A 13,364-nucleotide genomic window follows, 5' to 3' on the forward strand; every position below is an offset into this window, starting at 1 on the left:
CAAAGGTCTAATTTCTGAATAAATGATTTATTTGTGTTATGATGTGTTACGTTGTCAGGGTGACGCGGAAGCCCCCACCATGGGTCAGTTCCTGCTGCCGCTGCTGAGCGCAGACCCCGCCGACCACCCGCCCATCCGCCACGAGGACATCCTGCAGGTACTTGACTTTGTTATGAGATGAATTGAAGGCGGAGCAGGTGTCACTTAACAAAACTCCTACTAATATTATAAATGCGAAAGTTTGTGAAGATGTGTGTATGTATGTTTGTTAATCTTTCACGCGAAATCTACTGGACCGTTGTGAAATTTGGTGCTCGGGCAGAATATAAACTGGAATAACACATAGGGTGCTTTTATCCCAAAGTTCCCACGGGAGCGAAGCCCCGGGGCGCAGCTAGTATTGAATGTATGTATGACATTACATTGTCGTGTTCGCAGCTGCTGGCGTCTGCTGAGGAGGACGTCCGCGACGAGCTGCCGATGGAAGAGGACAGTGCAGAGCTCGACGACCCGTGAGTATTCACTATCTCTCATCTTCCAGTGGCTGTGACGTCGCGAAGCCCGGAGCCCGGCGTGAAAAACAAACCTTGAACGCTTGGCTGTTTTTGTGCGACGAAAGGGTGGCTGTCTGTTATAAAATGTGTCTTAAAACTTCGCCGCGGATTGTCACTAGTGTTTATTAAATTTTACCATAGACAGTAATCAATGTAATTACCCTATTTTTTAAATAAGCAAACTACTGCTGCTATGTTAATTTTATGAATGTTTAATGTAAAAAAAATGATTCTTTGTTAAAAGAAATTGTTGGACACTAATGAAACGCAACACGCCGCGTTCAAACGCTCGTGAAATTCACCCATAAATTCATTGACATAATGAACCACGATAATCGCAAATGTCACTTTAATCTATCAATTTTATTTAATAGTGACATTTAGTATTTTTTTGTTCTCCTTAAAATATAATTGCAAAGCTTTTTGTCTAATAGTAATATAATATTTCATGTGAAAATATGTGATTTACTTATCTCTAAATATTAACGTTTAAATCTTATCACAAGAGAAAATTTATTTCGCTGTTTGTTATATAGATAGATAAACTATGGCACTATTCACAAAGGAGTTAAAAGTTACAACAAGATATTCAAACATAATGAGTGCAAAGGCGGACTTATCGCTAATGCAATTTCTTCCGGCCAACCTTTGGATGGAAAGAGAAACAAGTAGACTAAGAGGGCGCAGTAAATTTAACAGTATTAAATAAATTGAATAGACAAAAAATCCATAATAAAATAAAAACATATAGGAGATATAGCTAGACATTCAGACAAGAGTAAATGTTGTTGTTATAGAACAATAAATAAATATATAATAGATTAAAAATGACTATAATGAAAATATAATGAGACTACTTGCTTCGTAAAAGATGACAAGGTTTGGTCGTTGCGAATTTCTTGGTAACTAGTTGTGAAAGATTTATTATACCGTGATCTGTTAAGTTCTTGTTGTAGGTGTGAGGACAGCGAAGTGCCGGAGTGTGAGGAAGCACCCGTGACTCCGGAGGAGGAAGCCGCGCTGCTTCACTACGTCTGTGGTGAGTTCTAATCTTTTTTTTTTTTAATAGCGTGTCCACTGCTGGGTAAAATTACCCTCTACTTCGTACTTTCTATCCCTTGCGTATTTATTAGGAGTTACGCAATGGATAGGGATCCATTGCGTAACTCCTCCAGCTTTTATCAGTCCCTCTGTCTGTTCGCGATAAACTCAAAAAGGAATTCATGGTTTTTCATGCGGTTTTCACTAATAGATAGTGACCCGAACGAAGCCGGGACCGGCCGCTAGTTATGCTTTATTACATAAATGTTTTATTTTCGTCATAAACTTTTTTGTCGTCAGAGAAATGTTATTTCGTAGACAGAGACAGCTATAGTTGTCATGTAAAGACCAAGAAAACTTAGACAATACAAAGGTCTTATTGGAATGGAAAGAATTTTACAGTAATACAGTACTCTTTTAAACTTTATTTTGCCAGATGTAAAAAGTTCGTCCTTAGTCCATAAAAAAAACTTAAGTGTCAATGTCATTGTCAAAAAATAACCTAAACCTAATTTCAAAATTGATCCTGAAACTAGATTTCGATCATATTTCCATTAGTGGTGTTCATTCATTATGACACATCCCATAAACTATCGACGTATTAGAAGACAATGCAGATGAATTACACCTATGAATATTGAGCTTTACGAGCAAGGTTTTAAAGTATATTATTGTACTAGAAGTGGAGCGTTCGTCCTGTCCCCCCGGCAGCCGGGCGCGCTTCAGCCCCGTGCAGGAGTGGCTCATGGGCGTCTACCACTCGTGGTGCGAGATCTGTGCGCTGCTCAACACTCTGGACTGTGTCAGCGACGTGTATGTATATATCCTGCGGCCGTCGGAGTAATTAATTTTCTCAAAAAATAATGGGGAATCTTACTATTCTCTCTTTCTTTTATCTTTATTTTATCATCTTACCATTACAATTGGAAACTATTCTTATTAATTGTTTACATAATTAGAAATTGTAAGAAAAAAATGATTTCAGTAATTTTCAAATCCACTAAATACCACCACCACACACACATATTATAATATATATATATATAATTTGTTTTTATTTATTTTACTAATGTTATCAAACTAATTGCAGAAGTTCGAACGCGGTCCACGAGGAGTGGGGTTACCTCGTCCAGTTCGGTTGCCATTGCAGAGTCTGCCTCTCGTTGGCCAACAACGCTGATGCTGTGTGTGTGCTGCTCGGAGACGTGGTGTGGGCTCTGGCGCTCAGCCAAGGTGAGCTATCGACCCGTGCGCTATGGTGGCCGGCGTTGGTGACTGCCGAATCTGACCAGTTCATTGTAATAACACTGAACTGGAGGAACGAAATGGCAAACCACTCCATTACTAATGACAAGAAAGTTGTTGTGTGTGTTTCATTCCACGTAATGACCACGACCCTCAGCCATGAGAAATACCGACTATGAAGAAGAAGAAAGGAACGTAAAGGATATATCCTGTACGTGGTGTTGGCTCTGGGACCCAGCCAAGGTGAGTTATCGACCCATGCGCCCTGGTGGCCAGAGCTATGCAAAATTTGAAGAAGATTGGTTGAGTATATGTAGTAGTGAAGTGGAAACAAACAAACTTACTTTCGCATTTATAATATTATATTAATTAGGTTTATATTAAGATCGGAAAGTGGTGAAACAGCCCAAGATTTTCACGAGAAGTGAATGACAGAATAGAAATCATTTATTCCAAAGAATATGGTGATGAACACGTTCTGCCCCACAGGTGGGTCGTCGGTGACGACAGCAGTGGGCATCGTGCGCGCGCTGCGTCTGCGTGCGGGCGACGCTGCGGCGCCGCAGCGCTGGGATCTGTCGCGTCTGCGTCGGCTGCTGGTGCCCGACCACGGTATGTTAACACTATGTAGTGTTCTTTCTTCCACCATAAATAAATAAATAAATATTTGGACAAATTGAGCTAGCCCCAAAGTGAATTCGAGACTTGTGTTACGGGATACTAACTCAACGATACTATATTCTATAACATATACATATATAGATAAACATCCAAGACCCGGGCCAATGAGAAAAAGCTCATTTTCCATCATCACCCGACCGGGTTTCGAACCCGGGACCTCTCGGTACAATGGCAAGCACTTCACCACTGCGCCACCGAGGTCGTCAATGATCAGTAAATGATATTGTCTCTCTCCCACCAGACCTGGAGATAATCCACCAGCAGCTGTCACAGCTCTCGCAACAGAACGAGATCAGCGCGATGATAGTCAACGACACCTGTCTCTGTCGCAAGTTCCAAAAGCCACAGCTCAAAGAGTAAGTTTTATATTATTTGCTAGATGACTAGGCTTCGCTCCCTTGGGAATTTTGAGATAATATATAGCCTATAATGTAAGTACCTTTCTAATGGTGAAATAATATTTTGAATCAGTTCGGTAATTTCGGAGATTACCCGCCACAAACATAGAAACTCACAAACGCTTACCTCTTTATAATAATAGTATAGACTAACGATCCGACCCGACTTCGCACGGTCTAATAGTCATTTTTCATACTTTAAAAGGATACATATTTTGTACTGTTGTACTTAGCATAACAAATAATTAATTAATTTTCCTATATATATATTGTTTATAGATTGTCTAAATATACCTTTCAGCAATTAAAATATTTAAAACTGCATGGTTTAAAAGAAAGAAGTTTAAAAACAGACAAACTGGCTCACGACTTTGTTTTATGATATAAAGTTTTATGTGAGACGAGCCGGCAAGTACCCTAATCTACTAAACGTCTAATACCCTAATCTACTAACTAATAAACGGCTAATACCCGTTGCATTTGTTCCGGAGTCCAGAAAAAATAAACTTTATATTTTATTTTGTGATTTTACATCCGGCCGTCTGTCTTACGTCGACCCTCCTTGTGAATGCTGTTGTTGCCTGTCAGTTGCCAAGGATATGTGTCACTTAGTCACACTTAGTCGAAGCTGTGGTGGTATAATGGTTAAGTCGCCGTCTGTGGATCGAAAGGTTCCACGTTCGAATCCCACTCGTGCTGCAAGAGTTTGTACACCAATCTGACTCATGTATATAGTAGTTTTCATAGACCACCACTTGCTTCCGGCGAAGGTTGATTATTAACTTGTGTGTGAAACGGTCTCCATTAATAGTGCCAAGAAAGTTGTTGTGTGTGTTTAATTCCACGTAATGACCACGACCCTCGGCCATGAGGAGTACGACTATGAATAGTCATATCGTACGACATCCACGAGACGATATGCAATGGTCAAAGGCGGAAGCACACGTCACACACTGAATATCCTAGATTATTAATATTATAAATATGAAAGTTTGTTATCTCGTCACGATCTATCTACTCGACCAATCTTCTTGAAATTTCGCATACATGTAGCTTTAAGTACGGAAACATTACGCGGGCGAAGTTGCGGGCAACAGCTGATGAATAAAATAAATACTTGTGTTTGTGATTTTAGGTACGCGTTCGAGAGGTTTTGCCAGATTCTGGAGAATTTCAAGGCGGCTTCCACGATGACCTTCAAGGTAAACAATATTTATATATACACAGGCCAGGTTTCGCGCGAGGTCTATAAACTGTTGGGAATTAATTGTTTAAATAACAGTGAAAATTGCATCAAATTCCGCTGCGTGGTTTAAAAGAAAGTTGCACGCGTCCATAGGCTGCGGTGACCGCTTTCCATCAGGTGGGCTGCATGCCTGTTTGTCTACTTAGTAGTATAAATACATATATATAAAACAGACGCGGGTGAAGTCTCGGGCAAAATTTACTTTATAATAAAAACTGTTATAAAATTTGGTACACGGGTACAATATAATCTCGTAATTTTCACGGGGCGCAGCTAGTCTTATATATTTATTATATTTGTTAGTCTTTTACACAAAATCTTGGTTTGATGTGTGCCCGTGTATCAAGGGTAGAATGTAGCCTGTAATTCCCACGGGATCGAAGCCTCGGGATACAGGCGTGGAATATAACCTGGAAAGACACATTTCCACGGCGACACATAGGGTACGCTTTATCTTAAACTTCCCACGACGCTCCGGGGCGCAGCTAGTCATATAAATGCCCCCGCCCCGCCCCAGGTGGACATGGTGGGCCCCGGCGGCGCGGCGCCGGCGTGGGCGGCGCTGGCGACGCGGCAGCTGCGCGTGCGCCGCCGCTCCACCGCCGCGCGACTCGCGCACATGGCGCGTCTCACCGCCGCGCACGCAGCTATACGTGAGTCTACGTTGTCTGGGTGGCTCCAGTGTTTACATGAGAAAGTTATTAATAAATATAGAAAGTATTTATTTCTTTAACAAAATTTGTGTTCACCGCATATTAAGCAATAAATGTCCGATTACAATACAATATATCAGACGTGTAGTTACTCCCTAGTATACCATATGAGTGGATGTCGTATGAGGCGACTAAGGGACAGCCTTGGGATTGAAAATCACAGCTGAATCTTGATATTTCCCCCCTAAAAGTTAACCCTAAAAATAATTAAATATCACTCATACAGTGATTTCTTATACATTCGCATTATTTAATCTACATGCTCAGTCGATGGTACTGAATAATTTTCCAAAAATAAGCTGATCCATACATTTTCCACAAGTTAGGTATTTAATTTTGTATAGAACAGCTGATTTTGACGACCTCGGTGGCGCAGTAATAAAGTGCTTGCCTCTAAATTGAGAGGGTTCGATCCCCGGTCGGGTCATGATGGAAAATGATCTTTTTCTGATTGGCCCGGGTCTTTGATGTTTATCTATATATGTATTTGTTATAAAATATAGTATCGTTGAGTTAGTATCCCATAAAACAAGTCTAGAACTTAGTTTGAGGCTAGTTCAATCTGTGTGATTTGTCCTAATATATTTGACAAAAACAAAATATTGCCAATGTATAAAAAGGTTGGGCGAAGAACGTCACAAGGCAAAATGACAGATTTGCAAATCGACAGGGTCTAAGCTAGAGAGAGAGAGAGAGACCGCAGTCACATACACAACTGTTAAATTGTAGGTGCGTTTAATTAATTCAACAATATAACACATGAATAAAATGATCGATTTTCATTTAAAGACGAGAGTTACTTTCGCATTATAATCGTTATTTATTAAACTTAAACATTTTACATAACATAAATTTATATGCGAGCGGTGTAACAAAAACCTTATGTATGGTATAGGTTTGAACGTACACTGACATTCACGCCGACACACGAACATCCGTAGAATGTAGTTGGGCAATCATGCATTGCAACGCATATCATCACCTAATTTGATATAGTCGTTTTTTATTTACACTGTATATAATCACCCTGAAAGAAAGAAAGACCACTGGTATTTGGCACCACAAAATTAGCACAATCTTACACTTATATATGAAAAGTGGAATAGGTACCAAATTGGTTTCCGCTCAGCATATGTCACGGTGTTAACCACGACGCTGGTCTTCCGCGGACACAAAAAGAACATTAAAATTAAAACATAAATTGAAATGACGACACAAAATGGCCGACACAGTTTTGCGGCGCAACATAATTTGTGAATCAAACAAAAAAAAAATGTTTAATAACATTTTGTTGTATTACAGTGAACGCGTGGTCTGGATACAAGCACCGTTGTGATTGTCTCACGCCGCGGACTCTGTGCGCTCAGCAGCGGAAACAATTGCTCAGGTGAGGACGGATAACCGCCGACGCAAAAAGAGTGGTGTTATTAAGTTTAACGTATGTGGTCGTCGTAGCTCCCAAACGGATGAACCGATTTTCGTTTTGTTTTCTTTTTTGTGCCATAGATAATTTTATCCCGAGCGTTCTTAGCCACGTTTCATGAAAATCGGCTCAGCCGTCCAAAAGTTGTTGCGAAATGAATATTTAAATAGTCGGGGTTTTTTTTATTTGTCTAACAAATAATTACATATGCTTGTGCCTTAGGGTGATACATAACTGCACACTAGCGCCACCATCACATTTTAACCAATAACTTTTGTTTATTTGCGAAAACTAAAAAATCCTCTTTCCAAATTATTCTACGCTAGATAAAGGAATTTATTGCAAAGTATTACAGTTTTCCATTACGCAATGTGGTCACAGTCTACTATACTTTACGAAATCGTGGCCACCGAAATCTTCACGTTAGTACTGTGATTTGTTTGTTGAGATATAAATATATAAATAAACTTGTCTTGTCGCAGGTTGTTTTGTTCGCGGATATCTTTCTTCGGCATCATGCAGGCGGTGAACGAGTTCAATGGCGGCAAGGGCACCCACCATCCGGACAAGGTTCGATATTCGTTTTTTATTTATACACTAGTGGTGTGCGCTACTAGTTGCCACTAGATGGCAGGCAAGTGGTCGTGAAAATCACGCCTTTAGGCGATTTGGTTCTGAAACCAGTGTTAGCAGTAAAACTCTGTATGAATGAATGGATTTGTTTACTGGCTTCCTCAGGCTAAAAGTAGCCTATGTTGCTCCAGCTCTTTCAACTAGCTGCGCAACAAAAATCACCTCAATGCGATCTTACTAATATTATAAATGCGAAAGTTTGTAAGGATGTATGTGTGTATGTTTGTTACTCTTTCGCGCAAAATGTACTGGACGGATTGTTATGAAATTTGGTACACGGTTAAGATATAACCTGAAGTAGTAATATATGGTACTTTTTATCCCGTAATACCCATCGGAGCAAAGCCCCGGGGCGCAGCTAGTGATAGGTATATTAAACACTGTATTTATCGATAAAACAGCACTGTTTTGTTACACTATTAGTACTGTATTTATTACCGACGCGTACTATCAATACAAGTTTGTAATATTATATTGAGATTAAATATATAGTATAATATTGTCTATTCGTTTATTTTTAACAAAGTCACATGAGATAGAACTGTATCGGTAAAACAGCATTGTTTTGTTACAGTATTTATACTGTTTTATCGACAGGTACTATCAAAACAAATGGTAATATTTAAATGCAATACTATAAAATATTGTCAATTGATATATTTTTGATGTTCTTACAGCCTCCGAACGAAGTGCAGCCGGAAGCGGAAGGCCGGGAGTTGCAGCAAGGCGATGGAACCGGCGCCAAGTATGTTAAACGTTTTATAAATAAATATTATTATATTTTTATATATAAAAAAAAAAACTACGAATCACGAAAAGTCGTAGAATAAAAGTTGCTCGTTTTAATGTAAAGTAGTCTTTAGGAGGTTTTTGCGTTTGATACCAGTAACTCTGTTTAATCTAGTGTTAATTAAAATAAATATGTCATTTATTTAACGCTCTCATTGGTATCATTTACCAAGTCTATGTATGTATATTTACCCAAGGTAATGTGCTTGCCTCTGAACCGAGAGGTCCCGGTTTCGATCCCCGGTCGGGTCATGATGGAAAATGATCTTTTTCTTATTGGCCCGGGTCTTGGTCCGCGAACTTACTATGGGCCTGGCTCAATCTGTGTGATTTGTCCTAATATTAATTATTTATATATTGATGTGTATTGTCCGTAGGCCGCCAGATAGCGGCGAACCTGGATCCCTGCAGTTGTTCCACAGCACCGACCTCGACCACAGCGACTCCAATCTCACCGGCGACCTCGACGACTGTGAGTTTTCAACTATACTAGCGGCCAGTCCCGACTTCGCTCGGGTAGAAAAATGGACAGAGTTTGCCTTTGTCTACAAATCAACTTGGGGCAAAAATATTTTTTTTGTATGTATGTATGTTTGTAACGCGAAAACTTTCGAATCGTTGGTCTGATTTCAATGGAATTTAAATTATGTATGTATGTAGGATCTATCAATAGATATTTTTTTAATTAGTCATTTCTGAAATATAAAAATGTGTGGTCGTGTTCGCAAGGTCTAAGTTCGCAACAAGACTTTTGTTCTGAGTTATCTTAGTCTTAATAAAACTATAGCTGTCTCTGTCTACGAAATAATATCTCTCTGATGACAATAAAAGCTTGTGACGAAAATATAATATTTATCTAATAAAGTATATCTAACTAGCTTCCCGACCCGACTTCGCTCGCCTAAAAAAATAGAGACCTAAACTTACCTAAGGAATCACATTGGTGAAAACCGTATAAAAATCGAATTTTTGAGTTTATCCCGCTCATACATACAGATAAACGGACGCGACGTGACTTTTATATTATGTAAGGATAAGCTAATAAGTACATAACGGCAAGGTGGCTTAAGTCCAACAATATGTTTGTTAATGTTGATAAAACAAAATATGTAGTGTTTTCTAATTACCAAACCAAACATTCTAGTTTGAATATAATATGTGAAGGTCAGAATTTAACTAAAGCCAATGAAATTAAATTTTTAGGATTAACATTAGACCAACACTGCAACTGGAAATCACATGTCGAAGGTGTATGTAACAAAATTAATAAATTTGTATTTGCTCTTAGAAAATTGAGACGAGTCGCTAACAGTAATATTGCTCGTACAGCATATCACGGATATGTGTCATCTGTTTTGAGGTATGGTCTTATCTTGTGGGGAAACTCAACAGATGTGAAAAGAGTGTTTTTAACGCAAAAAAAATGCATAAGAGCATTATGTGGTGTAGGTCCTTTGGAATCATGTAGACCTCTATTCAAAAAACTGAATATTTTAACATTAACTTCAATATACATTCTTGAAGTCGGAATATTCGTAAGGTCACACATGAACTTTTTTACAAGAGTTAGTGACATAAGCAGAAAATTCAGACATAGAGATCCGTCTCGTTTGATATTACCTATTTGTAGAACCTCTCTCTTTAGCAACAATTGTTATGTTATGGCGACAAAAGTTTATAATAAAATACCAAAATGTATTAGAGAATTGCCAAAAAAGAGATTCATTTCGGAATTGAAAAAATGGCTGTTACATCATTCATTTTATGACATGAATGAATTTTGGAACACAAAATGAATAAGTTCTTATCATTAAGTTTTGACCTGATTGTGACATACCTAGTACTTATTATCTGAAAATGACAATTCTTTATATTTAATGACATTTTAATATTTTTAATGACAATGATTATTATTATTATTTTTTTTATGAGTAATTGTAGAATAATTAAATTAAATTCATAGATATAAATTTATTAAAACACACTTATATTTACATGCCATATTTTTGGCGAAGCATGTCATAGTACCCACAAGTTCTGTAACATCTATTTGTACCGTGCTTTGTGTAAATAAATTTATTTCATTTCATTTCATATTTCATTTCATTTCATTTCATTTCATAACTTAATGTTAATACAAGGAAAATAAATTGTTAATTCTTTCTCTCACTGAATATTAAGTAGGTATTAGGCCTTATAGATCTTTACGTATACATATATGTACTACTAGCGCCCCGTCCCGACTTCGCTCGGGTAAAATGTTATAAATCATACACCTAAACCTTCCTCAGGAATCACACTATCTATTAGCGAAAACCGCATGAAAATCCGTGCAGTAGTTTTTGAGTATATCGCGAACAGACAGATAGACCTTGTTTTATAACATGCAAGGCGGTAATACTCCATTTATCTTTCAGTGTCGGAGTCGGACGGGTCCGACTCGGGTTCGCTCGGCCTCTCGAGCTCGTCCTCGCTGGACTCCGCGTCGGAGCTGCTGCTGGCGGCCGCGGCGCACGTGGACGGAGGCGCGGGCGACGCCGGCGCCGGCGGCCGCGGCCTCTGCCGCACCGTGAGACATCTGTGCAGGTCTGTGGGACTCTTGTGGGAAATTGATCTCGCATCTCCCATGCCCAGGTTGGGCGTGAAAATAACTATATTTTTTTGGGGGGAAATGCTAAACGTAAATGTTTTTTTTTTTATGGGAAATTGGCCCAGTACTTGAAACTTTGTGGGGCATTCCTCCATGTTTGTAAGAAGAATTTCCCAAATATCCTTACGACGATCCGCAAATATTTGTGGGACAATACCCCCTACGTGTTAGAACAATCTTTTGAACTTTTGTGAGACAATCCCCATACTTTTGAACTTTTGTGAGACAATCCCCATACTTTTGAACTTTTGTGAGACAATCCCCATACTTTTGAACTTTTGTGAGACAATCCCCATACTTTTCAACTTTTGTGAGACAATCCCCATACTTTTCAACTTTTGTGAGATAATCCCCCATACTTCTGAGGACAATCATAAAGTTTTTGTTGGATCGAAACAATCCAACATTTGTGAATCACGCCTCCCAGTAGATCAAAGCGAATAATTTATCCCAATCTTCTTCTATTGTTATTGCTAAACAAAATTAATTGAATGATTTTTAAATAAAATTCTCATAATCCATAGTAATATTATAAATGCGAAAAAACTAAGTTTGTGACATCTTCACGCTGTATCTACTCAACCAATCTCATTGAAATTTTTCATACACAGAGTTTGAAGTACGCAGAAGGACATATATATGTACAATTTCATCCCGGAATAATAAATAAATAAAATTATATGATACAAATAAAGTAATGTAATATTTATTTCCAGGTCTATAGCGTCGATCGAAAGGCTGATGGACCGCGTGCTGAAGCACTGTGACGACTGGCCCGCCATAGACAAGAGCGACAACGAGGCGAGGTAAATGTTTTTACACAATCAAAGATTTTTTTTTTTTTTTATTGCATTGACATTAATTGACATACATGTAGATTGTAAGTGACATTTTATCTTAATTTAATCTGAAGTTATTTTGTAATTTTCTAAATATGCTATTTTATTAACATTCGCATGCTGTTGACAACGGCTAAATAGGCTTGTTCTAAACCATTATGTGGATATTGTATCACCTACCCTATTTAAGCAAATAAAAATATTTTGATTTGATTTGAGGTAATAACTTAAGGCGGACTACTCCTGATAGAGATTATACAAACATCGTAGCTTTGTATTTCGGTAAGCGGTTGTGGTGTAATGGTTACGACTCCCGCCTATGGATCGATAGGTCTTAGGTTCGAATCCTACTCGTGCCACATGAGTGTTTATACCTAGAGTAAATCTATGCTATTATAAAGAGTTAAGCGTTTGTGTTAGACTCCGAAGCTACCGAACCGATTTAAAAAATTCTTTCACCATTAGAAAGGCACATTATCCAAGGTTGCTATAGACTATATTTTATCTCAAAATTCCCACGGGAACGGGAGTGAAGCCCCGGGCAAAATCTAGTAAAGTATAATTTACTGGGTTCACCTGCAAGCAAAATGGACCCTATTTTCCTTACATATTATAAAAATAACTCTTCCCTGTCGCGTCTGTCTGTATGTAAGTACACGATAAATCAAAAACTACCGAACGGATTTTTGTACTGTTTTCACCAATAAATATATATATATAAACCCGAGCGAAGCCGGTTGGGCCGCTAGTGGAGATTAAGTTTCACCATTGGAAATTCTAGGGCGGAACCACATACCGCAATTTATAATTGTTATGGAATATGTCTCGATCGCAGGAAACGCGTTGACATGGGCTTGTCCGAGGTGGACCGGAAACTGATGGCGATGTACCGGCGCCTGCCGGAGGTGCACCGCCGGCAGCTGCAGGTCTACAGGAAACAGAAGAGGTTGTCCACGGTATGATAAAACTAAAATAAATTGACTACACGCAATGGCCCACACTGAGCGCTAAGCTTGTATCAGTTTTTTTTACGGTTTTTTCCTCAGCCGTTGAGCGTCGGAGCCCCAAGTCTGCTTTCCTACATTTTCGTCTCCGCTTCGCACGGTCGGTATTCCCAGTTGTCAGACCATTGTCACGCATATCATCCTTGAC

At 38.8% G+C, this 13,364-nt stretch overlaps 1 protein-coding gene across 5 annotated transcripts in view; it reads left to right on the top strand.

Moving 5' to 3' along the window:
• Positions 1–13,364, top strand: part of LOC128682027 (uncharacterized) — a 53,042-nt gene that overhangs the window by 5,702 nt on the left and 33,976 nt on the right. For 2 of the 5 annotated variants that reach the window (XM_053766483.1, XM_053766488.1), the window contains exons 5-20: positions 59–157; positions 439–512; positions 1,499–1,593; positions 2,276–2,408; positions 2,686–2,828; positions 3,330–3,452; positions 3,763–3,877; positions 5,055–5,121; positions 5,683–5,818; positions 7,181–7,265; positions 7,784–7,871; positions 8,612–8,679; positions 9,101–9,195; positions 11,141–11,309; positions 12,090–12,179; positions 13,048–13,168. In XM_053766483.1, the coding sequence (XP_053622458.1) occupies positions 59–157; positions 439–512; positions 1,499–1,593; positions 2,276–2,408; positions 2,686–2,828; positions 3,330–3,452; positions 3,763–3,877; positions 5,055–5,121; positions 5,683–5,818; positions 7,181–7,265; positions 7,784–7,871; positions 8,612–8,679; positions 9,101–9,195; positions 11,141–11,309; positions 12,090–12,179; positions 13,048–13,168 (1,701 nt within the window). The remainder of the gene's footprint in view (positions 1–58; positions 158–438; positions 513–1,498; positions 1,594–2,275; positions 2,409–2,685; positions 2,829–3,329; positions 3,453–3,762; positions 3,878–5,054; positions 5,122–5,682; positions 5,819–7,180; positions 7,266–7,783; positions 7,872–8,611; positions 8,680–9,100; positions 9,196–11,140; positions 11,310–12,089; positions 12,180–13,047; positions 13,169–13,364) is intronic. The other 3 variants (XM_053766484.1, XM_053766485.1, XM_053766487.1) reach the window with 3 other exon arrangements.

This window comes from Plodia interpunctella, chromosome 29 (assembly GCF_027563975.2).
Source record: "Plodia interpunctella isolate USDA-ARS_2022_Savannah chromosome 29, ilPloInte3.2, whole genome shotgun sequence".
NCBI classification, from domain to species: Eukaryota; Metazoa; Arthropoda; class Insecta; order Lepidoptera; family Pyralidae; genus Plodia; species Plodia interpunctella.